Below are 27,903 nucleotides of genomic sequence, written 5' to 3' on the forward strand. Positions count from 1 at the left end.
AGTTGTGGTTTAATGGGGTAAGTGAAAGCTGAGGGATTAGTATCAGGATTTCAGGATAACCATTTAGAAAACTCTGAAAGACTGGAAAACACAGTCAGAACCATCAACTTTTTGACACAGGTATAATAAGGAATGTAAAGTAACATCAGGCAAATTAAAATGTTTTCGTTGCCTGAGAAGTGGATCTGTGCCACAGGACAGCAGAGTAAAGCATGGGACAATTTTTCAGCATAAAGCTTTCAAAACTCCCTTTCTACACCAGATGTGTACAGTACAGGAACTCCATCTCATAAAATAAATATGTGTCCATAAATTATGGAAACTGATGCCACTTTTTTTTCAAAACTTAAAGACAACAAACTTTTTTGGATTCTGCCTTGGATCAGTCAGTCAAGTCCTTTTAAAGATCCTCCTCATCAGTGTGTATAAAGCGCTGTCCTTGGCGGCCTTAGACACTCTTTCCCATAGGCTGTCCTCCTTCCACAGACCCCTCCCCTTCTTCTCGGCTTTGACCTCTGCCCTGTGCAGCCGTTTGTGGAGACGCCAGTAAAGGTGAGAGTCAGGCTTTACTGCAATGGGTGCAGTGCGAGCCAGACCCAGCAGGAGGACCTCTTCATTCATACTGTAGCTCCACATTGACCCCTGCTGGACAAGAGAGGAAAGACAAGGAAGTAAGTATAGAAGACAAATTCCTATCAGTTTCAAATGAAGTATTAACTTATGACACATTAACTGTTACTGAATGCCTCACCCTGTTTTGAGACACCAGACAGTGCAGTATGTCGTCCTCACGGCTGATCAGTTTTAGCCAAACGGTTTGGGTGGGAACCAGGTTCTTCTGAAGCCATACCCTCCCCTCCGGTGTCAGCTCCACGCCTGCAAGATGCACCAGCAATGGAGACATGGACGCACCTGAAGAGGACATAAAAGAGCCATTTGATTTTTTTAACAGGAAGAAACCTTGGCTCATATGGGGGACCCTCTTACCGATGGCCGGGCTGGGTGAAAGGAGGAAAAGGAGGAAGATAGGACAGCTGGGAAATGGAGGATAGGAGGAGAAGGACATGCAGCACATAAAACATGATACAAACAGGGTTAGAAGTGGATGATGTTAGAGGGCCAGCATTCAAATTACAGAAGAGTTAGTGGATACTGTGTGTTCAGCAGATTACAGTTACGATAGGAAACAGAGCACAGAAGCGAAAAGCTGTCATGATTGGTAATTATTTACATTACAGCTGGCATAGAATATTGGGTGATCAAAGAATACTGTAGGTAGAGCGAAGAAGACAACAAATCTAACCAGACGCCAGATTTTGGTCCCAAATAATACGTCTAAGCAGCTCTGAAAGGTGGTAGGTCAAATGGGACAAAGACAATATTTGAAATTGCTAAATGACACTGGTCTGTTCATGTGAGACCTTTACGCTGAAGTTGCTGATGAAGCACTCTGTATACAGCATAAGCTCCCTGATTCTATGGCTCAGAGAGTGCTATAATTTGATATAACGGGTAATAAGCTTACCCGTCACTCTCACTCATGACAAGATGATAAAATGCATCTGAGTCAGACTTTACGAAGTAAAAATATCACAATGACATTTTTGGTGTAACAAGATAAAAAGGTGCACCTCTAGTAAATTACTACGCTGTTGAACTGATGAGAGAAGCAGCAGGTGGAATTTGAGTTTTGGCACAAACTCCTCATTTGTCAGACTCTTAATCAATTTTTCTAGAGAAGGACAGACTCCAGGTAACAGACAGAACCTGTCAATGTTAGCATACAATGCAGTCATAAAATACTGGCTCTGAATTTATCTACATGACTTCATGATTTCACAAAATTGATATCCCGCTTTACCCTTGTGCTTTGATAGTAATGGTGAGAGGACCGGCAGATAAATTGGGATATGCTCCACTTCAAGTCCCTTCTCTGTGATCGAATTAACTTTCCCACGAAGGCTGACGTTCCTCTCAATAAAACGAGCGGGGATCTCAGACGCAGCTTGAAACTTGGTGATCTGAAGAGGTGGAATGAGACAAGTGAGTGGCAACGTTTAATGACTCGTGGGTAAAATATCTGAAACTACAACCCATTAACATCCCTCAACTGTGAAATTATAAAACACAGAGATTTGGAATTAACTGGATCAACAGAAGGGGCCTTTTGGTCTTACTCAAGCGGTTCGCCTGCAAAAATCTATCAAATTTTCTCTGTATTGAGGAGTATTAGTGTTTAAATTTAGTCTGAAATTAAGTAGGAAAGCTATTATTTTAATTATGGAATGAGCAACCGCAAATGCTTTAAAACCTAAATGTGCACCTGTAGGATTTAGCTGAGAAATCCATTAGTGTGTGGCTTTCTCTCTTACCAGTTTGATACTCCTTGCTATTATGAGAACACCAGCAATCGCCAGCCCAGTGCTTATGTTCTGTTAGAGACAAGAGGTATAGAGTTGACAGGATGACAGTGATAAGACTAAGCTAAACAAGTGATAGACGCTAACATGAGAAAAACTAGTGATGCTTGACAGTATATCTGGTCAATGTGCTGAACTGTTGGTCCTGAATGCTCCTTATTGAGTCCAGATTTGTTATTTACCCTCTTTTACAAATAAACAGACTACCGACAACTGAAAGATTAAACGTAGGTGTAAGTGGCTCAGGTACATTATGTCCATAAAGTGACCATATTGTACGTTCATGCTCATGCATCAGCAGTCTCTTGCAGTTCACTGTTTGCTCAGGGGGGAGGCTCCTACCCGCACAAATGTTAAATTATCGTCTGCGAACTGTGATATCACAGACACGACGTTGTGAGACGACTGGTTTCCTGGTTCTCTTTGTTGTCTGTCCCTCACTCCTGCTTCAGTTTCTGTTTCTCTGGAAGACTCCGGCATGTTGTTGACATTTTCTCGATGCATCCGAAGCCCCGCCTTTCTGGGAGGGACGCACAGGAGGATTGCTTGTGTAAAGTCTCCGCCCTGTGGTTTGGTTTGGATATGACAGGATGGTGTTGAAGTGCGCCTGAAAGCATTTGGTTTATATATATCCGTTACAAACCCCTTCAAAATTGCAGTAATTTGCGCTTTGCGGTGTGGATGTAAAAGTTATTAACTGCCGAAAGCTAATTTTAGCACTGTGAAATAGTGGAGGACAAAAGTTGCCCATGCACATTTCATCTGAGATTCACATTAGTCAAATAAATACCGTTGGGAACAGTGACGTACCCATCTTTGTCTGCACAAGTTGACCTAGATAACTTCATATCTGCATTATAATTCAATGCACAAAGCAAAAGGCACAATCAAACAATAGAAGTGCCCTCTTACTGACATTCACATCTCTAATAATTCAATTTCTGTGCAACAAAACATGTTCTGCCCCCAATAAAGTCACAATTTTCCTCACTTTCTTGGCCAAGTTGCATGCAGCAGATGTTGCACAGTGAAACATGTTTAGTAACAGACATCACTGAGGAGTGACCACTGAGTGTATGACAGATGCACCGGAGCTTTCATCTTGTAAACTGTGAAGTCATGGAGCTACTTGAGGCCGGATGACGCCCCCATTACCACAAATTGGCCAATAGGAGGTGAGAGGCAGAGTTGTCCTCCTGGCCGCCATTAAAGAATTCAATCCATGAACTGAAATAATGGAAATCTGCAGGACCCATGGATCAGGCAGAGGAGAGTAGCCGATGAGTAGCCTCGCTAACTTGGCATTTCGTCCGTTTTAAGAGTAGTTTTACTATGACGGAGCACTGTGGTGGTTTTAGTGAAAAGGAGGGCGGTGTAGCTAATTGTTTTATGTAGCTAACAAGCTAGCGTTGGAGCTCTGGTATGTTAGCTTGTGTGCTAGCAGGCTAGGAGAGATCAGGGGGAGGGGAGAGTTCCTTTGCTTTGAAATTGTTTCAGATCAGCTAGCTGGCATTAGCATTAGCACACCAGGCACTAAGCTTTTGGGGTGAAGTTTTTAGTTTTGAAGCTCGTATTTTTCATTGCGCATATAACTTTTCTGGTGTTTGATTTAACGTTAGGCTGTCCAGGTCATGTAAGCGTTGACTTTTTGATGTTAAGGTAACGTAGCAGCAAGCTTGCGGCTAACCAGATCAGACAATACATTTCAAATAGGATTGATGAATCCAGTAGCTAGAAGCTTACAGTTGACGCTATCAGGCTGCCTGTCTAACGTTAGCTTAGCCACCAGGCTAGTGGTGGCTAGCGCCGGTTAGAAGTTGTCTGTTTGACTAGCGGTAGCTAGGTGTAGCTAGCAAGTTGGTCATTGCTTTAACGGGATAACTACAACTGAACATCGCTTCGCCAGCATTAACTAAATCAGCCGTTGCCCCCCCGATGGTGATTGAGACAATGGACTTCAACGTTACAGCCACGCAGTGAAAGGATGAGTTCGTGCTTTGTACCAAACGGGGCCAGTTTGGAGGACTGCCACTCCAACCTCTTCTGCCTGGTGAGACTCTCTGCGCTAGCTAGCGTTAGCTCTGATACTGAGAGGCCAGAAAGCCATTTTGGCTAATCAGGCAACAAGCTTTGTAACGTCAGTTGCAGATTGACGTGAAGGCATCGGGCCTGCAACTTGCATGATCGTGATCTAGCTAACTTTCATAACAGGGACAGCGCATACTGCAGGGAAGCTATATTGGAGAGTTGCACACGAATATGTCATGATCGTGTGTTTACAATGCACTGATTACAAAATTATTCAGTTAGCACTACCGATAGTTACATGGTGGTAACAGGTCAGGCCAACAGGCGAATTTCTGGACTCAAACCTTGTAAACACATGAGATCTTTCCTTAATTTAAGTTACACTTTAAATGTTATAAATTATATATATAAATATAAATATATATATATGAACTTAAGCCCCGTTCTTAATGTCATAAATTAAACCAGCTAATCTTATACAAGACTTTCTTGCAGTAGTCAGTCACTAGTTGTTAATGACTGCTGAGTGAATGACTGCATGACAGTTATATTTTCACGTATGATTGTGGTGTCACATGTGCAAAGTATTGCGAAACTTTCCAAGACGTCAGCAAGCCTCAGTTTTTAACTTTTTTCATTGGAAGTGATATTCTGTATGACCGGAAAAGCTTCCCTGTAACTGTGTATGTACAGGAAGAAACGTTCACTGCGTTACGCTCACTGAGTCAACAACAGATGATTGGCTTAATGCTGTGTGGCTATGCTGTGTGTTGATTCTCACATTGCTTTTCTCCTTCTCTTTAGGCTGATTTGACTGGAATAAAATGGAGGCGTTTTGTGTGGCAAGGACCCACCTCTTCGCCCATCCTTTTCCCTGTGACTGAGGAGGACCCTATCTTGTGTAGTTTCAGCCGATGCCTGGCGGCAGATGTGCTGAGTGTGTGGAGAAGGCACCACACCCCAGGACGCAGAGAGCTCTGGCTTTTCTGGTGGGGGGATGACCCCAGTTTCGCCGAACTTATACATAATGAGCTCTCAAGTAAGTGATTGCAACATCTCCATTTTTTTAGACATACCAAAAATGAGGATTTGTGATTCTCACAATATCATATACTAAAATATATTTAACCCACCAGTGTAAATGGCAACGGGATTAGTCCGTCTACCATAAATTATGAATAAATGTATTCGCAGGTAATCTAGGGAGGCAGTTCAGTGCTTTGGAATTGGCACACCTATTCTAAATGTTAAAATACACAAATTCAGGAGCATAATGGTTCATGTTACCATAAGATACTTTCTAGAGCTGCTGTGGTGAAAGAGAATTGAAAGGCAAAATTAGTCAATTTGTGGGAACTTTGTTCATGTTTAAACACGTTTGGTGTTTGATGACGATGCCAGCAATGCCAGCCGTTCTAAGCTGTGGCAAAGAATTGTAATGCATTTTTAGTGATACATAGTCTGATGATAATAAGTTATGATAGCCAGACTCATTTGTGGCTAACAGGTCTTTTAAGGTCTCCGAAGCCATGTGGAATCCATTGGCACTCAGCCACAGAGGCACAGTCGTGTATAGGAGCATTAAAACAAGCTGTTGTGCATCGGAGTCACCTGATGCAGTCTTGATTTTTGGATGAAGGGTTCGTTCCACTTTGTTAATATTGACGTCTGGTGAGAAAAAACAATTTCCCCTCCGGGGCTGCCACACTGACCAGGTGTTCTGTCTCCTGTCTCAAAATCATTTTATTCTTACAATCATAAAAATGAATGTTGAAATCAGATTTTTTTTTGTCTATTCAGGTGGCTCTCTTCAGCTGTTACTGTAGTCAGCTGTTTACAAACAAAGTCTCATATCCATCAAGCACACCACAATTTACCATTAATATGAGGCAGTTTTCTTTATCGGGAAGAAGAGAGGTTCGTTATTTGAAAAAGTAAACGCTTTAACGTATCTGCCTTGTTTCAGGTGAGGAGGATGGTGAGTGGGAGAGTGGCCTGTCCTACGAGTGTCGAACGCTCCTGTTCAAAGCCATCCACAATCTGTTGGAGCGCTGTCTCATGAACCGTGGCTTTGTTCGTATCGGAAAGTGGTTTGTTAAGCCGTACCAGAAGGAGGAGAAGACCATTAATAAAAGGTACGTCCCCGCAGAAAAGTTATACGGCATGCCTTAAATTCTTAGATTAAAGCTGTTGCCCAACTAATGGTCAGGTCACAAGTTATAGCTGGGGTACTTTCTTTTCAGATTGCCAAGATTTACATGTATATGTACGTTAAATACATGTTGTGTCGATAATATACGATATATTGCCATACTCAGCCATCTGTTGCATGGACTATTTCTTTTTAACAGAAATATTCTTCTCCTTCACTGACTGAGTTTAACCTTGTCTGATTCTACATTTGTCACTGTTGGGTTAGGGTCGCTGCTGTTAGTGAATCTCAGACTTTTTTTTTTTTTTCTTTTTGGTCTACAATAAAAAGGAGGAGACTATTCTGCCTAGACACCCTGAAAGGTTTCAGCTCAGAAATCAAGAGAAACTATTCAGAAGCCAGAAAAGAGTATTGATCAGCTAAATAAGTGACAGCAATGTTCTGTAGCAACAGTGAAGGTCCTGTCCATTTACATCATAGAAGTCCAGCATACACGTACTTCAAGGCAATGTCGTTGTAACACAGAAGAAGCAGCACAATCGCACAAGATAAATATGGTAGCAGAGCAAGATGTCGTGTACTTTTTGTGCTGAAGGGCTGACCATTAGTCAGTATTTGATATTGGAGTATTGGTCAAAATTTGCAGCATGTGGGGGTTGGATGCTACGGTTGTTTTTGCGCATAAAGAGCTGGATTTACTGTGACATTGGCTGGGAGCAATGTTTGAAGCATGCGTGCAGCATATTATGCAGAGCCACCAAACAGACCTTGAAGACCTTAAAGACATGTTAAAGACCGATGACTGTGTATTATGCATGTGTGTACTGCAGTGGAGAAAGCTTCAGTGGGCAGATGTCCTCATTGTTATGAAAGTTGTGCTTTAAAGTTCCCATAATAATTCCTGGTCTCTGACGGCCTTTAATCATTAAAATTCCCATTTGGGATTTCAACTGGAGAAATTGTGCTTGCAGCTGTATTGTTTCAACTATGTTGTTTTAAGCTAAGCTATAAGATAGCTTTTTTTTTTTGTTGGGGGGCGGTAGAGCTGTGTCGATAAAATCGATTCTCCTATTCTCATTTTATTTTGTAAAGATCGATTCCTACGTGCTCACGTACAAATTTGCGTCATCAAACTCACGCACGCGCGCGTGGTGTGAAGCTACCAAACAGTGAACATCGTCGGACAGTAAGCAATGCTTAGTTAACGTTAAAAATAAAAAAGTGCAAACTTGGGCATTACTAAATTACAGGTCCATGTTCATTGTTTGAGAATAGGAGAATCGATTTTATCGACACAGCTCTAGGGGGCGGGTGAGACATCATATTATAAGAAAAGTAGCGTGAACAAATACACATGGTGTAACCATGACACTAGACAGCTGACTGCAATACAGCACCTGCTGCTCTGATTTGACTCCTGTGTTTTATACACAGTAGGTACACTCAGGTCAGTTTAAACTAATAATAAATAATTGTCCATGTTGCTTTGAGTCACTGAGATCCTGCAGTTTTCAGAATTTTGATTCTCAGAATTAAATCAGATATAATAATTTGATGGAGTACATCAGTATTATTATAATTTTCCAATTACATTATCAGCATGACACATTTTTCATGTGGTTTCACGTGTGAAACGCATGATATAATAGTCTTGCAGCACATTACATAATGAAGTATTAGAGCAACGCTTCCAGGGTAATGTTTAATGCCCACACCTTCGCTTATCCCAGCTGCAAGGTAAAACTGGTCTGTGTTGTTGTTATTGTTATTGCAGAAATGCACGCTTGAGGTGCTCCAGCAGCAGCACAGAAATATCCGTCTGTCTGGTTCGGAGTGGGCTCCTGCGCCGCTGTGTTTCCTTACCTCTTGTGCATAACGGTGGTGACATAGATTTAGCGCCCCCCCCCCCCCCCCCCCCCCTTGCTCTTAAACGAAGGGGCTGGGGAATCCTGGAGTTCCCTGACAAGCTAATTTGAGTCTCAGCTTTTTGGCTGTGTTGGTCCAAGCTGACTTGCGTTTGATGCACAGCCCTTTGGCTCAGTTCCCTCTGGCAGCTTTGTCAATGGTTCCAGAGAGTTTTAGCAGCTATATAAAAGAGTTGTTGCCTAGAACAGGAGTGGATTTTTCTTGCTCACTGGTGTTGAGCTTCTGTTTTTACATAAAGATGTCTACGAGTGTGTTTTGAGGCAGCACCTATAACAGAAGAGTCTGGCAGTCTCGCTGTCGCCTGCCCTCTCTGGCTGGTAAACAGGGTAGTCTTTGGAAAGTGCTGAGTGTGCACTGTGGTTTTACAGCAACCATGTCAACAAGCACTATTTTAGTGCATTTAGCAGCCTGGTCTTCCAGAAGTAGTCAGAAAATAAAGATGGATATTGTTTTAACATTTCAGGGCTATAATAATCCCCCATGTTTATTTTTGGCTCATACTTTTGCCTGTGTGTTGCATGAAAATTTGAGTGTGTGTTATGCGCACCATCTGATTAGTGGTATTAGCAGGCCTTCATGTCTCTGCCCAATGTCTGTGGAAGCAACAGTTGTCATCTAAAAGCATGAAGTGGATCACAGTGCACTGCCGGATATGCAAAGAATCGTGTTTCTCACATCATCTCCACCCTTTTCAGTCTGCTTCTACCCTCTTGAGTCACACTTGAACAATAAGTGATGGAAAACACACTGATGACCTGAATAGCCTGCAGGGGTTTACATTACCTTTCAGGTGCTGACTGAAAAGTGAAGCTCGCGTTGTGTTTTTTTTTAACTTAATGATGTGGTTAAACTTGTGGACTAATCCCTCTAAACATAACAATCCCTCTTTTTTTTTCTTTGACTCACTTTGCAGCGAGCACCTCTCTTGTGCATTCACCTTCTTCGTGCACGGCGACAGCAACGTGTGCACGAGTGTGGAGATTGCTCAACATCAGCCTCTTCAGCGGCTGGGCGAGGAGCATCTCAGCCTCGCCCAGCAGAGCTCCAGCCCCTTGCAAGGTAGGATCACAAATGTTTTGCACAGCAGTGATGTTTTACATGGAACTGGTGTATGTCTTATTACATTTCTGTTGGGTTTATTAGAGGCGTCGTGCTACATAAGTGCTCTGATTCTTCTCTGCCCTCCAGTCATCCTGAGCCCATACGGCTTAAATGGGACCCTCACCGGCCAGGCTTTTAAGATGTCAGACCACCCCACTCAGAAGCTCATTGAAGAGTGGAGGCAGTTTTATCCCATCAGCCCCACTCCTAAGGAGGTCCAGGAAGACAAAATGGAGGATGCGGACTGGGAGGACGACTCTCTGGCAGCTGTGGAGGTCCTTGTTGGTAAGGCTTCAGGATATTTCAATAACGAAACGTTTGGTGATATATATGTATTTCTTGGGTCTGAGGGGCAGAGACGGTGTGGTAAAGTTTTGAAAGAAAGACTTAAAAATTGGTTTTCTCTGGGGGTTTGTGAATGAATGAATGATTCAGCATCATCATCACTGGCTTTAGAAATTAAGATTGTTTGGTTTATGTTTCAGCACTGCAAAAAAAAAAAAAGCAAACAAATAATTTCTGAGCATTTGGTGTGCCCTTTTTGAAATAAATAAATGAGTAATGTGTTTGGTTCCAGCGGGCGTAAGGATGGTTTACCCTTCCTGCCTGGTGCTTCTCCCCCTGTCGGACATCCCTACTGTGGTCCTCCAGGGCTCAGCCAACACCTCAGGAAGCCTGTGTGGTGCTCAGCAGGGCCAGGCTGCTCACAGAGATCCTGCCATGTCCTCTGTCACTCTGACTCCTCCAACGTCACCAGAGGAGGCTCAGACTGGTACGAATTGGAGCTGCACGTTCACTTCCACATTTATCAGCCCTCATTTCTGTGAGATTCTGCATACTAACAGTATGGCACTTTTTTTTTTTGTCTTGCCTTGTCTCATAGATTTTCAGCCTGCCCAGAGGTGGCTCAAGTTGTCGTCTGCGTCCGATGGCTACAGCTCTAACAACACTCTTCACGGGGGTAAAATCCCCCGCAGGCTGGCCAGCCAGATGGTGGAGTCTGTATGGCAGGAATATAACATAAACCGTACAGGGAACAAGTATGTTTAGTCATCTCTTCCTCAAAATTAGCATTGCCAGTCAAAGAACTGCCTCCATGGTTGACCAATAAAATGTCTGCCCTTTTTTAATAGGAGGAAGTTTACTACCTTGACAAATGGGACCTGTGAGGAGGAGTCGGACAAGACCGGACTTTGGGATTTTGTGGAGTCAACTCACAGGCCGCATTGCAATTGCTCAAGGTAAGTTGAGTGAAATGCAAAGACCAGTGTTTTTTGTTAACAGTTAAAAGGAATAAATATAGTAAGCATTATCTATTTTTTCATATAGACATAAGAATCAGAAACAGCGATCCAGCAGCACCTCAGGACACCTGCCTTCATCAGGCCAGCCTGCCCAGCCGGCGCCCAAGCACAAGCTGGGGGAGAAGCTGGAGAAGGGCGAGAAGCAGCAGAAAAGGCCGCAGACGCCTTTTCACCACCGCAACTTCGTGAGCGAGGAGCAGCCCTTGGAGCCACAGACCCAGAGGCTTTGTCTGAGATCGCAGGAGGAGGGCTCGTATCCCAGCCTGCACCACGTGGACACGGCGCCCTCCAAAGCCCCTACGCTGCACACCCACGGCCCCTCTGCAGACCTTGTCGGATCCCCACCGCCCCCTCCTCTCAGTCCGCATCCCTGTGATCACGTCGAAGGTGACATGACTCCAGGTGGCACGAAGAACTCGTCCACTCCCATCCACCAACCGTTCTACCCACCCTCAGTGGAGCCATGTCTGCTTCCTCAGAAAGGCTCATCTGAGGAGCCTCAGCTGGAGAACATGCCTATGCCTCTGCCCTTCCCCCCAGCCTACAACGAAACCTTGGAACCCACTGTCTATGTAGGATCAGCCATCAACCCCAATGAAGACTCCACCCACAACCCCTGGAAATATTTCAACCTGCCCAGGAAGAAGGCCACCAACTTCGTGACACCCCAGCTACCTGTGGATAAAATGCGAGATGATTCTGGGGGAGGTGGAGGGACAGACACTGTAGTGTCTGTAACTGAGTAAGTATTTAATTACTCATCCTCACCTGCATTAAACCAAATGTAGCTGTTCATTTAATCAACATGCCCGTATCCTTCTGAGCATCTCTGCACAATTTCTCTCCTCGTAGGTTGATGTCAGGCTCCACAAACCCCCTCAAGGTGTCCCAGGAGTTGGTCAAGGCTTACACCCAGCGGAGAAACAGCCATCTTGCCTCTGCCACAGCAGACGGAGAGCACAGCGAGGAGCCAGACCCTTACGCATTCGTAGAGGGAGACGAGGAGTTCAGCTTCACCGAGAAGAAGGACAAGCCTGGAGCTGAGAGAGAGGGCAACAAGAAACACAAGGTGTGTTCCTGACCAGGTTTGAATGTTGACTAGAATTAAATAATGGTCTACCACAACTTTACAATAATTCCTGTGGTCATTTTCTTTTTTGATCCAGGTGGACGAAGGAACTGGAACCTCAGCAGACGGTGAGAATACCCTCTCTTTGTCCATTAGGCCCCCAGGTTTTGACATGTGATGAGATAAAATGTCTGGAGTTTGGTGTCTTATTCAAGGCCTCCTCTCCAATTTTTTTGCGGTGCAGATGGTCAAGGTCCGTCGGGCAGCAAACCCTCAGCCTCGGCCAGCCTCTTCCATGTGGACGGCTTGGCTGTGTCCTTCAGCGACCTGGATCAAATCTTCAATTCGGATGAAGATGAGCTGACAGTAAGTGCATCTGTGTTGTACTTCTTACACTTCAGTGCTCCGATATACCACTAATGTGGGCCTGTAAAGCCTGTTGAAACATTAATATGGAAGATATATTGAAGATATAATTTTGTTTGTTCCCTGTCTGCACAGCCTGGATCCAAAAGAGCTGGAGCTGGAGCAGAGGACAAGGTTGGCTGTAAAGAAACTAAACCAGCCACGTTGGACCCCCTGTCTTGCATAAGTAAGGAGACTAAGAATCAGTTAATCATAAGTTGTATGCGGTAGCTTTTATAGACATGTTGTTTCATGAGGAGTAACAATGTCTTATTTCTCTAGGCTCAGCAGACCTGCACCAGATGTTTCCAACCCCGCCCTCCCTGGAGCAGCAGGGTTACTCTCCCATGAACTCCGGGAGCAAGGATAGCCTGGAAGCAGGGGCGGGCCTCACCCTGTTGGACGGCAGCCAGCTCAACAATCACTTCAAGATGGAGGTGGAGGAGGGATTCTGCAGCCCGAAGCCATCTGAAATAAAGGTACCACACATCACACACCTGCCAGCTGTGGATCAAGTGGAAAATTTTGTAACATTAAATATTTTTCTCCGTTTTAATTTATCTTACTAAGTGACTAATGCCTCTGCTTTCAGGACTTCTCCTTTGTATACAAGCCGGAGACGTGTCAGCCCTTCATCGGCTGTTCCATGTACGCACCCCTGAAGACGCTACCCAGCCAGTGTATGTTGCCTGTCAAACTGCCAGAAGACTGTGTGTACACACGAAGCTGGACCCTGGGCAAAATGGACCTGATGCCCCCAGTGACAAATGTCAATCTCCTCACCAAAGACAGGTAAAGCTCTGACCCATTGGTAATGGTAAATGGGTTTGTATCATCCACTGGAAATAGTGTCATAATGATTACAACTATAGAAGAATGTTCCTCAATGATATGGCCTCACATAGTGATATGTTAACTACCCATTATGTATCATATTTACCAAGTAAGTAAGATATCAAAGTCTAGAGATGGCATGGAGTTTTAAAAATTATAAAATATGTGGAAACCTTCAGAATCTGAGATCACTGTTTATCTCTCTGCAACAGTAACGTGCCCAGCGTGGAGCCAGATTACAGCCAGACCTACACCCCTCAGACCCACACACCCTTCATGTCCAGCAGCGCTCCTCCCAGTAACAGCGGCACTGGCATCCTGCCCTCTCCAGCCACGCCACGCTTCTCCGTGCCCACCCCTCGCACACCACGCACTCCACGGACTCCCCGCGGGCCATCCAGCGTCCAGGGCTCGCTCAAGTATGACAACTCTGACCTTTACTCCCCTGCCTCCACGCCCTCCACCTGCCGACCCCTCAGCTCCGTCGAGCCGGCCACCGTGCCGTCTATCCCCGAAGCTCACAGCCTCTATGTCACCCTCATTCTCTCAGAGTCAGTCATGAACCTCTACAAGGACTGCAACTTCGACAGTTGCTGCGTGTGCGTCTGCAACATGAACATCCGGGGGGCGGATGTAGGAGTGTACCTCAAGGACAACGGCGAGGCCCAGTACCCCTGCACCTGTGGCTTCAGCGCCGTCACCAATCGGCGCTTTGGCCAGTCAGCCGGGCTCTTTCTGGAGGACGAACTGGATGTTGTGGGACGGGGCTCAGACGCAAGTCGGGACACAGAGCGGTGTTTCGAAGAGCTCCGAGCTTCCACAACACACAAGTCTGGCAGCCTGAAGGAGAAATCTCCAGATGAGTTAATCCTGCTGCTGCAGGACCAGTGCACCAACCCGTTCGCCCCGATGGCAGGTGTGGAGTACCCCAAGCCGAGCTCAGCCCCCAGTTCATTCCTGAGGGTCGAAGAGAGAGACTGTTACAATGACTGCTACATGGCGCTGGAGCATGGCAGGCAGTTCATGGACAATATGTCAGGTGGCAAAGTAGATGAAACACTAGTGAAAAGCACCTGTCTTCATCAGTGGCCAAAATGCAAAAGTACGTATTTGTGGATTACTTAGTCTTCCTGCTACAAGATTATTTTCCCCTTATTCATTCCTAACTTCAAACGAAGTAAAGTTAAGACCTCTTTTCTCTTTTGTTTTTCCTTTTGTAGCAACAGATATGAGCAAGCTATTCTCTCAGGACGTCCTGCGGGTGTTATTGTCCCTCCAGCCTGTGCTGCAGGACACCATTCAGAAGAAGAGGAGTGTTCGCTCCTGGGGTGTTCAGGGACCGCTCACGTGGCAGCAGTTCCACAAAATGGCTGGGAGGGGATCTTATGGTGCGTGGAAGTCTGATGTCTAAGTGATTAGAGATTGGGTTTGGAATATTTTGGTGTTTGATAAACCTTTGCCCTCTTTCCGCCACAGGCACAGATGAGTCTCCTGAGCCTCTGCCCATCCCAACCTTTTTGGTCGGTTATGAGTATGACTTTGTGGTGCTGTCTCCTTTTGGCTTGCCCTACTGGGAGAAGCTTCTCCTGGATCCCTTTGGCTCCCAGAGAGATGTGGGATATGTCGTCGTCTGCCCGGAAAATGAGGCTCTGCTCCGCGGGGCAAAGACCTTCTTCAAAGATCTGAGTGCTATGTATGAGGTACGCACCTGGCAGTTTGTAAAACTCATCCTTCTTGTATTGACATGCCCACAAAAACACTCTAAAGAAATGACTCACACTGTTTCATTTTCACTCCTTTTTTCTCAACAGGCATGCCAGCTTGGGCAACACAGGCCCATCTGTAAGAGTCACCAAGAGGGCGTTTTGAAAGTCGGCGTGTCAGAAGGCAGGAGCATGACAGAGCAGCCCCTTAGTGACTGGTTCATTAAGATGGCTGCCAGAGATGGAAACAACGAAGCCTTTAATAAGCTCAAACTCTTTGCTCAAGTGTGCCGCTATGATCTAGGTACCTTGTTTGTTCTTAACGCTAAAACCAAAAGTTGGTAAGGTCTCGTGGTTTGTAAAGATAATGACTGATCATTTTGTTTTTACTTTGTGACCTCTTTCAGCTCCATACCTGGCAGAGCAGTCTTTGGATAGCTCTCTGTTGTCCCAGCGCAGCCCAACCGTGGCCTCCTCCTCCTCCTCCTCCTCCCAGACCTCCAGCTCTTCCAGCACCTCCTCAGGACCCCAGAGCACCAACACTACCAGCTCCAGCACCAGCTCTGCCCAGCCTGCCCAGGTCAACAGCACCCCTCCATCTTCCTCCTCAGGCTCCCAGACTATCGGGGGAATGGCCTCAGCCAAGCCAAGCTCATACTCGCCATTTGGGACAGCTGGCTTGCAGGGCGGCACGTCTCAGAATGGACCCCAGTCAAATCCACAGGGTGCAGGGGCGCTGGCAGAAAATGGAACCTCAGCCAACCAGCCCCAAGGGCCCACTGAGACGCCAGAGAGGTAGGTTACCACTGCTTTCATAACTGCTGCAGCCTAATGTTTGTCTTCTTTTCTTTTTTTTTTTTTGCAACTCATGACAAGCACGCATAGTTGTTCTGTTTTGAAAAAAGTCATTGCCAGAGAGATTACGTTTAGGAAAACATTCGATATCTCATTAAACTCACCCTTAATATTATCCAGAGCTGGCATGTATGTACCAGCACAGACTGGTTATTCTAAAAACATATTTTATCATGAAATTGTTCAACACAGGCTCCTAAAATACATCTGTTTGAACTACCTGTTGCTATGCCCGTTATACTGTTTGGAAATTTCTCCTGCTGGTAGGTGTTTCTGTTGTTGTGACAACTGGCTCAGTGGTTAATATTAAAGTATGCACAGTGTCAGTGTGTATAATAATATGAACATGTTTAACAGCTTTAGATAAGACAATTTATTGACCTGCTGATTATTAATCTGACTCTTCTTAACAGCACAATGGAGAGAGACAAAGTGGGTAAGCCGACAGACGGAGAGTCCCACGCTGTGTCTTACCCGCCCGCCATCGTGGTGTATATCGTCGACCCCTTCAGCTACGAAGACGCAGACAGAGAGGTCCACTCCAGCACCTACACACTGGGCCTGCTGCGCTGCTACATGGAGATGCTGCAGTTCCTGCCTGCTCCCATCAGAAACGCTGTCTCAGTACAGGTACAGTACAGGTGTCTCAGTACTCAGTACAGACAGAGATTTGATGGTTCCTCGTTTCCTTACCTGAGTCGGATGAAAGTCGAGAATAAATATTTGAGGAAAGGAATTTAAAAGAAATATTCCAATAAAAGTGGATGACAGTGTTATCAGACTCAACTAAATCTGCTGCTGAGCTGTGATTGGTGTCATCTTTAGTTGTCATCTTTAGTCAACTTATCACCTGTCTTTGGCAGTTTACTCACAGTAGAGCTGCTCACCAGCAGGCACAAAGAGAGGTGAGAAGGAGCAGGGGACTCATTAGCAGGCGCTAATAGAGGTGGTAACTGCCACACCTGGGATATGGTGACACGAGGTTGCGTCAACATGCCGGAGGGAATATTGAAATACAAGAGGTGTAAATGCGCTAATGGTTTCGCTATAAGTCTTTAGGACATGATTGGCAGAATTAGGGCACCTGTTCACTGCAAATGATGCTTTTCTGTATTTAATATCAGAACAGAGTGACACAGCTAAAATATTGTGCATGTAGTGATACAGTTAAAAAGAACTATGTATGCTTCTTAGATATTTGCCATTATTTTTTCCCTCTTCCTCTTCAGTTGATTTCAGTGTGACAGCGTTGTTGTTGCTGCTTTGGTTTAAACAGCATCTTATCTGGACAAAATACTGATTATACAGCCCTGAGATTTTTCACGTTCTTAAAAATCTTAACTCCAGCCAGTTGAGATTAATTTTTTAATGGTATGTTCACAAACATTAAATTGCATCTTTTTATTCAGAGTGAACTAGAGAACGTTTTCCACCACCCTCTTGACTATAAATGTTAACTAATCATTTGCAAGTGAAAATACGTGACCGGAGACTGAAAACCATGCACACATAATGTCACAACCGTGTCTGTATAACTGTTTTTTTTTTTTTTTCCTTCTCAGATTGTTCCCTGTCAGTATCTGCTGCAGCCAGTGCACAGCGGTGAGCGCCACGTCTATGGCCAGCACCTCAAGTCGCTGGCCTTCTCTGTGTTCACACAGTGTCGTCGGCCTCTGCCCAACTCCACCAACTTCAAGGCTCTGACGGGCTTTGGCCCCGGTCTCGCCATTGACATGGCACTCAAGAACCCAGAGGTAACTGCCGTTCTGGTTGCATTATGTGAAACTGCTGTGGTGTCTGGTGAAGGTTTCTGGCCAGCGCACAGTTTATCGTGTTGTTGTGTTTTCTCTTGTTTCTCTTTTAAACTAACAAGTCTTTTTTTTATTTTTTTTTGTGCAGAGGCCTGAGTGTCTGCGCCTGTATACGCCACCCTTCATTTTGGCTCCGGTGAAAGACAAGCAGACGGAGCTCGGGGAGACTTTTGGCGAAGCATCCCAGAAATACAACGTCCTGTTTGTCGGCTACTGTCTGTCCCATGACCAGCGCTGGCTGCTGGCCTCCTGCACCGACCAACACGGAGAACTGCTGGAGACCTGCATCATTAGCATTGATGTACCCAACAGGTTTGTGCACTCACATACAGAAAAAAAGGATCACTAGTTTAGTTACTGATGAATGTGCATCTGTATTTAAACTATGTGTGTTGTTTTCACAGGGCTCGCAGGAAAAAGGGCTCAGCCAGGCGAGTGGGTTTGCAGAAGCTGTGGGAGTGGTGTCTCGGCCTGGTGCAGTTGACATCGCTGCCATGGAGGGTGGTTATTGGACGGCTTGGAAGGATGGGACACGGCGAACTGAGAGGTACACACACACACTCCTGCAGTGTTTTTAGAGTGTGCAGTAAACTTAATAACATGCATGTGCATTAATGTACTCTTATCTTGTCCATGTTTCAGACTGGAGTATTCTGCTGAGCAGGAGGAACTTACAGTCCCTCAGTAAGCGTCTGAAGGAGACATGTAGGATGTGTGGCATCTCTGCTGCTGACACTCCCAGCATCCTTAGCGCCTGTCTGGTTGCCATGGAACCCCAGGGTTCCTTTGTCATCATGCCAGGTAAGATATAAAAGCAAAAAGGTTAATAAGACTTTTTTTTTTTTTTTAATCAAAGCTGAGTTAAGTTTGGAAGTTATAATGGTCTCTTCTCCATCTTGTTTCTGCAGACTCGGTCTCAACGGGTTCAGTGTTTGGTCGCAGCACCACACTGAACATGCAAACATCGCAGCTGAGCACTCCTCAGGACACATCGTGCACGCATATCCTGGTGTTCCCCACCTCAGCCATGGTGCAGGTCAACACTAACACTTCAGAGCCCATTGACATCAACTTCAATCCCATAAATCCAGGTATGTTTCGTAGGAGAAAAGGCCTCAGAAGCAATAGATCACTTCAATATCTTCTTGCTTAACATCAAGAGATTCTGAATTGTGAATGGTGCACATTGCTTAATTTGATCCCCAGTCAAACCCTGAGCTCTCTGTGTGTTTTCTCCTTCTGCAGATGGATCTGATGGAATGGGCATCTTTGACCTGTTTGACAATGACATGGTGGATCCAGACATCATCAACATCCTGCCCAACTCCCCCACAACCTCCCCTGTTCACTCTCCTGGCTCCCACTACCACCAGGGGGGAGACGGAAGCAAGGTCAGTCACCTTCTTTTTTTTTTTTTTTTTTTTATAGACTAATGCCTGCATGACTGCTGTAATGAGGTTTTACACAGTCGACCTGATCAGCACTTAAACTATCTCATCAATTTCTCAGAACTGTGGAGTTTTAACTTTCTTTTTTTCTACTGTCAAATTTGTAAAGAAGTACTTTTAAATTTAGTGTCACATAAATGTCATTGTCTTTATTCCATCGCCTACCGTGATAAATCAGCTTCAGAATGTTAATGCGACACATTAAGTCTCAGGTGGAGCAGAATGTAATAAAACTGAATTACATTTTGCTCATACATGAAGCCTGAAGCTTGATACAACAATAAAGACTCACCTCAGTGTGTGCTGATGTGCTCAGATAATGAGGCTACTGCTTCTGGATAAAGATAAAAATAAATTCTGTTCTCTTCCTGAGCTCACTCTATCGTGACCTTACAGTGACTCTTATGGGTTTTGTGATCAGTTATACTACCAGACCAGCACAAGAAGAATTGGTAGCAAAGTTCAAGTCGTTCCATTCAAAAACAGGATAGCAATAGCATAAAATAGACTATTTAAATCCACAACTCGTGTTCTTGCTCTGTATATTTATTTCATCGATGTTGTCCTGCAGGGCCAGAGTGCAGATCGTATGGAGTCCCACGAGGAGGCTCTGAACATCCTGCAGCAGCCGATGGCTCTGGGCTACTTCGTCTCCACAGCAAAGGCTGGACCACTGCCCGACTGGTTCTGGTCGGCCTGCCCTCAAGCCCAGAACCAGTGCCCACTCTTCCTCAAGGTACATATACTCTAGAAACTTTGTTTTTTTTTTAAATCAGTTTGTTGGAGTACAAAAACACTTTGGGCTGTCTGCAGCTACAGCTAATGCTTATTTTCATCATAGGATCACTGGCTATTTCTGAATAATGAAAACTTTCCTAAAACCAAATGTGTTGTCTAAGAATGTCTTGTTTTTATCTGACCGACAGTCAGAACCTAAAGACGTTCATTTTGCACTGCTAAGACAATGACTGATAATTATTTAAATGTTGTCTGTGTTAGGTCTGTATGTCTGAAAAGCACTTAGTACTCAGACCACAGGGGATGTTACAAATGAAATCCAAGTCTTTAGATGCATTTGAATCTCCATCTTTCCTTTTACCCAGGCCTCTCTGCACCTGCACGTGTCTTCAGTCCAATCAGACGAGCTTCTGCACAGTAAACACTCCCATCCGCTGGACTCTAACCACACCTCCGACGTGCTCAGGTACGCTGCTCACATCAGGAGAGTCTGTACAGTGTGAGACCTGTATGTGTTAAAATAGGGAGAATGACATGTATTAACATCTTTGTGTTTGCCCTCTGCATGACAGATTTGTTCTAGAGCAATACAACGCCCTCTCCTGGCTGACCTGTGACCCTGCGACCCAGGACCGGCGCTCCTGTCTGCCTGTTCACTTTGTGGTGCTCACCCAGATGTACAACTTTATCATGAACATGCTCTGAACTCTAACGGGATCAAACTGCTGAGATCTGATCGGACGGCTCGCTCAGTCAAAATGTGGATCCTCAACGCTCAAAGGACCTCACACTCCATCAGGGCAAACATGGAGGAAGCATCCCTCCTCCTCCTCCCTGATGTATCTTACACAACACTGACTGACTGGAGGTTTCCAATCAACCAATCAATCAATCAGATGCCAAGAATCCATTTTAGCATTTTGGAAGATCAAGGGACGTTTCATAAAGGAGAATAAATTGTCTTTTTAATGACTGTAGATTGCAATCTATGAAATTTTATCTTAATGAAATGCCTGCATATATTATTTATTGTAAGTTTTTAAATGTGGAATTTTTAATGCTTAATATCTTTTATATATTACAAATCCTAGAGGGTGTGTACATCTCACTGTAAAGGAATTGGTTTAAAAAGTGTAATTTTCTCAATTACAACATGGAAAAACCTGTTCAAGTGAATTTGCTGTAGATTGCTTTTAGAATATTATTTTTTCAAAGGGTACAGACCTTTTTATTGCCATGCTGTAAAAATGAAGTAAAAGCTGGCCTGGGCATTTGCGTCCCACCCAATGAGTGGATGAGACTTACCTCTCTGTCTGCTTTAGCTCCAGAGTCTCTCGCACAGTAACTCAATGAGCTCTGAAGAGGAATTAAAAGGTACATTGTCAGATTATATATTTTATATAACAGATTTAGGTAATTGTGTGTGTGTGTGTATATGTGTACATATAATTGTGTGCCGCTACTGATGGTGCAGCTTCTGTTTTAGGAATAAAGTGCGTCTACCTTATCATCTTTGTTTTTGTGAACTTTTTTAAAAAGTGTTGGGATTGTTTTGGAAGAAAACACTTTTTAAAAGACGTGTTTAAAAAGAAAATACATCAAAGGATAAGGTCAAGCTCTGAGAACAGCATCCTGTTCCCATAATGAGTATTTCCATTTTATGCTGTTATACTTCTTCTTTACTATGATTCACAGGGAAATATTGTAAATTATTTTATATTTAAATTTACAACATATGTATATACTGTATGATGTTTTTTATGACATTTTGAGGTCAAAAAAATTTTGACTTTTTTTGGCCGATTTTGACGGCATACTATACTATGCAAAAAAGTTTTTGACTTTTTTTGTCCGAAAAAGACGCCATACTATACTATGACGTTTTTTATGACTTTTTGAGGTCAAAAAAATTTTTGACTTTTTTTGTCCGAAAACAACGCCATACTATACTATGACGTTTTTTATGACATTTTGAGGTCAAAAAAATTTTTGACTTTTTTTTTCCGATTTTGACGCCTTACTATACTATGACATTTTTTATGACTTTTTGAGGTCAAAAAAATTTTTGACTTTTTTTGTCCGAAAAAAACGCCATACTATACTATGACGTTTTTTATGACTTTTTGAGGTCAAAAAAAATTTAGACTTTTTTTGTCCGAAAAAAACGCCATACTATACTATGACGTTTTTTATGACTTTTTGAGGTCAAAAAAATTTTTGACTTTTTTTGTCCGAAAAAAACGCCTTACTATACTATGACGTTTTTTATGACTTTTTGAGGTCAAAAAAAATTTTGACTTTTTTTGCCTGAAAAATACGCCATACTATACTATGACGTTTTTTCTTACTTTTTGAGGTCAAAAAAATTTTTGACTTTTTTTGTCCGATTTTGACGCCTTACTATACTATGACGTTTTTTATGACATTTTGAGGTCAACAAAATTTTTTGGCTTTTTTTGTCCGAAAAAAACGACATACTATACTATGACGTTTTTTATGACTTTTTGAGGTCAAAAAAAATTTAGACTTTTTTTGTCCGAAAAAAAAACGCCATACTATACTATGACGTTTTTTATGACTTTTTGAGGTCAAAAAAAATTTTGACTTTTTTTGCCCGAAAAATAAGTCATACTATACTATGACGTTTTTTATGGCTTTTTGAGGTCAAAAAAAATTTTGACTTTTTTTGCCCGAAAAATACGCCATACTATACTATGACGTTTTTTCTGACTTTTTGAGGTCAAAAAAAATTTTGACTTTTTTTGGCCGATTTTGACACCTTACTATACTATGACGTTTTTTATAGCTTTTTGAGGTCAAAAAAAATTTTGACTTTTTTTGTCCGATTTTGACGCCTTACTATACTATGACGTTTTTTATGACTTTTTGAGGTCAAAATTTTTTTTGACTTTTTTTGCCCGAAAAAAACGCCATACTATACTATGACGTTTTTTATGACTTTTTGAGGTCAAAAAAAATTTAGACTTTTTTTGTCCGAAAAAAACGCCATACTATACTATGACGTTTTTTATGACTTTTTGAGGTGAAAAAAATTTTTGACTTTTTTTGCCCGAGAAAAACGCCATACTATACTATGACGTTTTTATGACTTTTTGAGGTCAAAAAAATTTTTGACTTTTTTTGTCCGAAAAAAACGCCATACTATACTATGACGTTTTTTCTGACTTTTTGAGGTCAAAAAAATTTTTGACTTTTTTTGCCTGAAAAAAACGCCATACTATACTATGACGTTTTTTATGACATTTTGAGGTCAAAAAAATTTTTGACTTTTTTTGGCCGAAAAAAACGCCATACTATACTATGACGTTTTTTATGACTTTTTGAGGTCAAAAAAATTTTTGACTTTTTTTGTCCGAAAACAACGCCATACTATACTATGACGTTTTTTATGACATTTTGAGGTCAAAAAAATTTTTGACTTTTTTTGCCCGAAACAAAACGCCATACTATACTATGACGTTTTTTATGACTTTTTGAGGTCAAAAAAAATTTTGACTTTTTTTGTCCGAAAAAAAACGCCATACTATACTATGACGTTTTTTATGACTTTTTGAGGTAAAAAAAAATTGGACTTTTTTTGGCCGATTTTGACGCCTTACTATACTATGACGTTTTTTATAGCTTTTTGAGGTAAAAATTTTTTTTGACTTTTTTTGTCCGATTTTGACGCCTTACTATACTATGACGTTTTTTATGACTTTTTGAGGTCAAAAAATTTTTTGACTTTTTTTGCCCGAAAAAAACGCCATACTATACTATGACGTTTTTTATGACTTTTTGAGGTCAAAAAAATTTTTGACTTTTTTTGGCCGATTTTGACGCCTTACTATACTATGACGTTTTTTATGACATTTTGAGGTCAAAAAAATTTTTGACTTTTTTTGCCCGAAAAAGACGCCATACTATACTATGACGTTTTTTATGACATTTTGAGGTCAAAAAAAATTTTGACTTTTTTTTTCCGAAAAAAAACGCCATACTATACTATGACGTTTTTTATGACTTTTTGAGGTCAAAAAAAATTTAGACTTTTTTTGTCCGAAAAAAACGCCATACTATACTATGACGTTTTTTTATGACTTTTTGAGGTGAAAAAAAAAATTGACTTTTTTTGTCCGAAAAAAAAACGCCATACTATACTATGATGTTTTTTATGACATTTTGAGGTAAAAAAAATTTTTGACTTTTTTTGCCCGAAAAAAACGCCATACTATACTATGACGTTTTTTATGACTTTTTGAGGTCAAAAAAATTTTTGACTTTTTTTGCCCGAAAAAAACGGCATACTATACTATGACGTTTTTTATGACATTTTGAGGTCAAAAAAATTTTTGACTTTTTTTGCCCGAAAAAAACGCCATACTATACTATGACGTTTTTTATGACTTTTTGAGGTCAAAAAATTTTTTGACCTTTTTTGCCCGAAAAAAACGCCATACTATACTATGACGTTTTTTATGACATTTTGAGGCCAAAAAAAATTTTTGACTTTTTTTGTCCGAAAAAAACGCCTTACTATACTATGACGTTTTTTATGACTTTTTGAGGTCAAAAAAATTTTTGACTTTTTTTGCCCGAAAAAAACGCCATACTATACTATGACGTTTTTTATGACATTTTGAGGTAAAAAAAAATTTTGACTTTTTTTGCCCGAAAAAAACGCCATACTATACTATGACGTTTTTTATGACTTTTTGAGGTCAAAAAAAATTTTGACTTTTTTTGTCCGAAAAAAACGCCATACTATACTATGACGTTTTTTATGACTTTTTGAGGTCAAAAAAATTTTTGACTTTTTTTGTCCGAAAACAACGCCATACTATACTATGACGTTTTTTATGACATTTTGAGGTCAAAAAAATTTTTGACTTTTTTTTCCGATTTTGACACCTTACTATACTATGACGTTTTTTATGACTTTTTGAGGTCAAAAAATTTTTTGACTTTTTTGTCCGAAAAAAACGGCATACTATACTATGACGTTTTTTATGACTTTTTGAGGTCAAAAAAAATTTAGACTTTTTTTGTCCGAAAAAAACGCCATACTATACTATGACGTTTTTTATGACTTTTTGAGGTGAAAAAAAAATTTGACTTTTTTTGTCCGAAAAAAAAAACGCCATACTATACTGTGATGTTTTTTATGACATTTTGAGGTCAAAAAAAATTTTGACTTTTTTTTCCCGAAAAAAACGCCATACTATACTATGATGTTTTTTATGACTTTTTGAGGTCAAAAAAAATTTTGACTTTTTTTGCCTGAAAAAAACGCCATACTATACTATGACGTTTTTTATGACATTTTGAGGTCAAAAAAATTTTTGACTTTTTTTGGCCGATTTTGACGCCTTACTATACTATGACGTTTTTTATAGCTTTTTGAGGTAAAAAAAATTTTTGACTTTTTTTGTCCGAAAAAAACGCCATACTATACTATGATGTTTTTTATGACTTTTTGAGGTCAAAAAATTTTTTGACTTTTTTTGCCCGAAAACAACGCCATACTATACTATGACGTTTTTTATGACATTTTGAGGTCAAAAAAATTTTTGACTTTTTTTTCCCGATTTTGACGCCTTACGTTACGCCTGATGTTTTTTATGACTTTTTGAGGTCAAAAAATTTTTTGACTTTTTTTGCCCGAAAAAAACGCCATACTATACTATGACGTTTTTTATGACATTTTGAGGTAAAAAAAAATTTTGACTTTTTTTGCCCGAAAAAAACGCCATACTATACTATGACGTTTTTTATGACTTTTTGAGGTCAAAAAAAATTTTGACTTTTTTTGCCCGAAAAAAACGCCATACTATACTATGACGTTTTTTTATGACTTTTTGAGGTCAAAAAAAATTTTGACTTTTTTTGTCCGAAAAAAACGCCTTACTATACTATGACGTTTTTTATGACTTTTTGAGGTCAAAAAAATTTTTGACTTTTTTTGTCCGAAAAAAACGCCATACTATACTATGACGTTTTTTATGACTTTTTGAGGTCAAAAAAAATTTGGACTTTTTTTGGCCGATTTTGACGCCTTACTATACTATGACGTTTTTTATGACATTTTGAGGTCAAAAAAATTTAGACTTTTTTTGCCCGAAAAAAACGCCATACTATACTATGACGTTTTTTATGACTTTTTGAGGTCAAAAAATTTTTTGACCTTTTTTGCCCGAAAAAAACGCCATACTATACTATGACGTTTTTTATGACATTTTGAGGTCAAAAAAATTTTTGACTTTTTTTGTCCGAAAAAAACGCCATACTATACTATGACGTTTTTTATGACTTTTTGAGGTCAAAAAAATTTTTGACTTTTTTTGTCCGAAAACAACGCCATACTATACTATGACGTTTTTTATGACATTTTGAGGTCAAAAAAATTTTTGACTTTTTTTTTCCAATTTTGACGCCTTACTATACTATGACGTTTTTTATGACTTTTTGAGGTCAAAAAATTTTTTGACTTTTTTTGCCCGAAAAAAACGCCATACTATACTATGACGTTTTTTATGACATTTTGAGGTAAAAAAAAATTTTGACTTTTTTTGCCCGAAAAAAATGCCATACTATACTATGACGTTTTTTATGACTTTTTGAGGTCAAAAAAAATTTTGACTTTTTTTGCCCGAAAAAAACGCCATACTATACTATGACGTTTTTTATGACTTTTTGAGGTCAAAAAAATTTTTGACTTTTTTTGTCCGAAAACAACGCCATACTATACTATGACGTTTTTTATGACATTTTGAGGTCAAAAAAATTTTTGACTTTTTTTTCCGATTTTGACACCTTACTATACTATGACGTTTTTTATGACATTTTGAGGTCAAAAAAATTTTTGACTTTTTTTTCCCGATTTTGACGCCTTACGTTACGCCTGATGTTTTTTATGACTTTTTGAGGTCAAAAAATTTTTTGACTTTTTTTGCCCGAAAAAAACGCCATACTATACTATGACGTTTTTTATGACATTTTGAGGTAAAAAAAAATTTTGACTTTTTTTGCCCGAAAAAAACGCCATACTATACTATGACGTTTTTTATGACTTTTTGAGGTCAAAAAAAATTTTGACTTTTTTTGCCCGAAAAAAACGCCATACTATACTATGACGTTTTTTATGACTTTTTGAGGTCAAAAAAAATTTTGACTTTTTTTGTCCGAAAAAAACGCCTTACTATACTATGACGTTTTTTATGACTTTTTGAGGTCAAAAAAATTTTTGACTTTTTTTGTCCGAAAAAAACGCCATACTATACTATGACGTTTTTTATGACTTTTTGAGGTCAAAAAAAATTTGGACTTTTTTTGGCCGATTTTGACGCCTTACTATACTATGACGTTTTTTATGACATTTTGAGGTCAAAAAAATTTAGACTTTTTTTGCCCGAAAAAAACGCCATACTATACTATGACGTTTTTTATGACTTTTTGAGGTCAAAAAATTTTTTGACCTTTTTTGCCCGAAAAAAACGCCATACTATACTATGACGTTTTTTATGACATTTTGAGGTCAAAAAAATTTTTGACTTTTTTTGTCCGAAAAAAACGCCATACTATACTATGACGTTTTTTATGACTTTTTGAGGTCAAAAAAATTTTTGACTTTTTTTGTCCGAAAACAACGCCATACTATACTATGACGTTTTTTATGACATTTTGAGGTCAAAAAAATTTTTGACTTTTTTTTCCCAATTTTGACGCCTTACTATACTATGACGTTTTTTATGACTTTTTGAGGTCAAAAAATTTTTTGACTTTTTTTGCCCGAAAAAAACGCCATACTATACTATGACGTTTTTTATGACATTTTGAGGTAAAAAAAAATTTTGACTTTTTTTGCCCGAAAAAAACGCCATACTATACTATGACGTTTTTTATGACTTTTTGAGGTCAAAAAAAATTTTGACTTTTTTTGCCCGAAAAAAACGCCATACTATACTATGACGTTTTTTATGACTTTTTGAGGTCAAAAAATTTTTTGACTTTTTTTGTCCGAAAAAAACGCCATACTATACTATGACGTTTTTTATGACTTTTTGAGGTCAAAAAAAATTTGGACTTTTTTTGGCCGATTTTGACGCCTTA

The 27,903-nt window shown here is 40.9% G+C and overlaps 2 protein-coding genes across 4 annotated transcripts; one reads left to right on the plus strand and one right to left on the minus strand.

Annotated features, from left to right (window-relative positions):
• c18h3orf33 (c18h3orf33 homolog (H. sapiens)) lies at positions 1-2,925 on the minus strand. Of its 3 annotated transcripts, none has more exons than XM_041046584.1 (5): positions 2,763-2,925; positions 2,373-2,432; positions 1,862-2,021; positions 752-876; positions 1-645 (listed from the first exon to the last, which is right to left on the minus strand). In XM_041046584.1, exons 1-5 carry the CDS (start codon positions 2,922-2,924, stop codon positions 391-393), a joined length of 762 nt encoding a protein of 253 aa, XP_040902518.1. In that variant the 5' UTR covers position 2,925; the 3' UTR covers positions 1-390. The 3 variants fall into 3 exon arrangements, with proteins under 3 accessions (XP_040902518.1, XP_040902517.1, XP_040902516.1); XM_041046583.1 differs by having other exon boundaries at positions 1-642; positions 752-912; XM_041046582.1 differs by having other exon boundaries at positions 752-912.
• A 702-nt stretch (positions 2,926-3,627) lies between these two features.
• Positions 3,628-21,295, plus strand: LOC121187071 (mediator of RNA polymerase II transcription subunit 13-like). Its single transcript, XM_041046164.1, has 30 exons — positions 3,628-4,470; positions 5,253-5,487; positions 6,415-6,583; positions 9,440-9,585; positions 9,715-9,912; positions 10,205-10,399; positions 10,511-10,667; positions 10,761-10,868; positions 10,957-11,673; positions 11,784-12,000; positions 12,098-12,128; positions 12,245-12,366; positions 12,502-12,592; positions 12,688-12,884; positions 12,998-13,197; positions 13,452-14,341; positions 14,460-14,627; positions 14,716-14,939; positions 15,051-15,246; positions 15,350-15,737; positions 16,211-16,427; positions 17,360-17,551; positions 17,697-17,920; positions 18,013-18,155; positions 18,251-18,409; positions 18,517-18,699; positions 18,854-18,999; positions 19,628-19,792; positions 20,160-20,260; positions 20,367-21,295. The coding sequence occupies exons 1-30, from the start codon at positions 4,405-4,407 to the stop codon at positions 20,497-20,499; spliced, it is 6,378 nt and encodes a 2,125-aa protein (XP_040902098.1). The 5' UTR covers positions 3,628-4,404; the 3' UTR covers positions 20,500-21,295.
• The last annotated feature ends 6,608 nt before the right edge of the window (positions 21,296-27,903 follow it).

This window comes from Toxotes jaculatrix, chromosome 9, assembly GCF_017976425.1.
Source record: "Toxotes jaculatrix isolate fToxJac2 chromosome 9, fToxJac2.pri, whole genome shotgun sequence".
Lineage (NCBI taxonomy): Eukaryota > Metazoa > Chordata > Actinopteri > Toxotidae > Toxotes > Toxotes jaculatrix.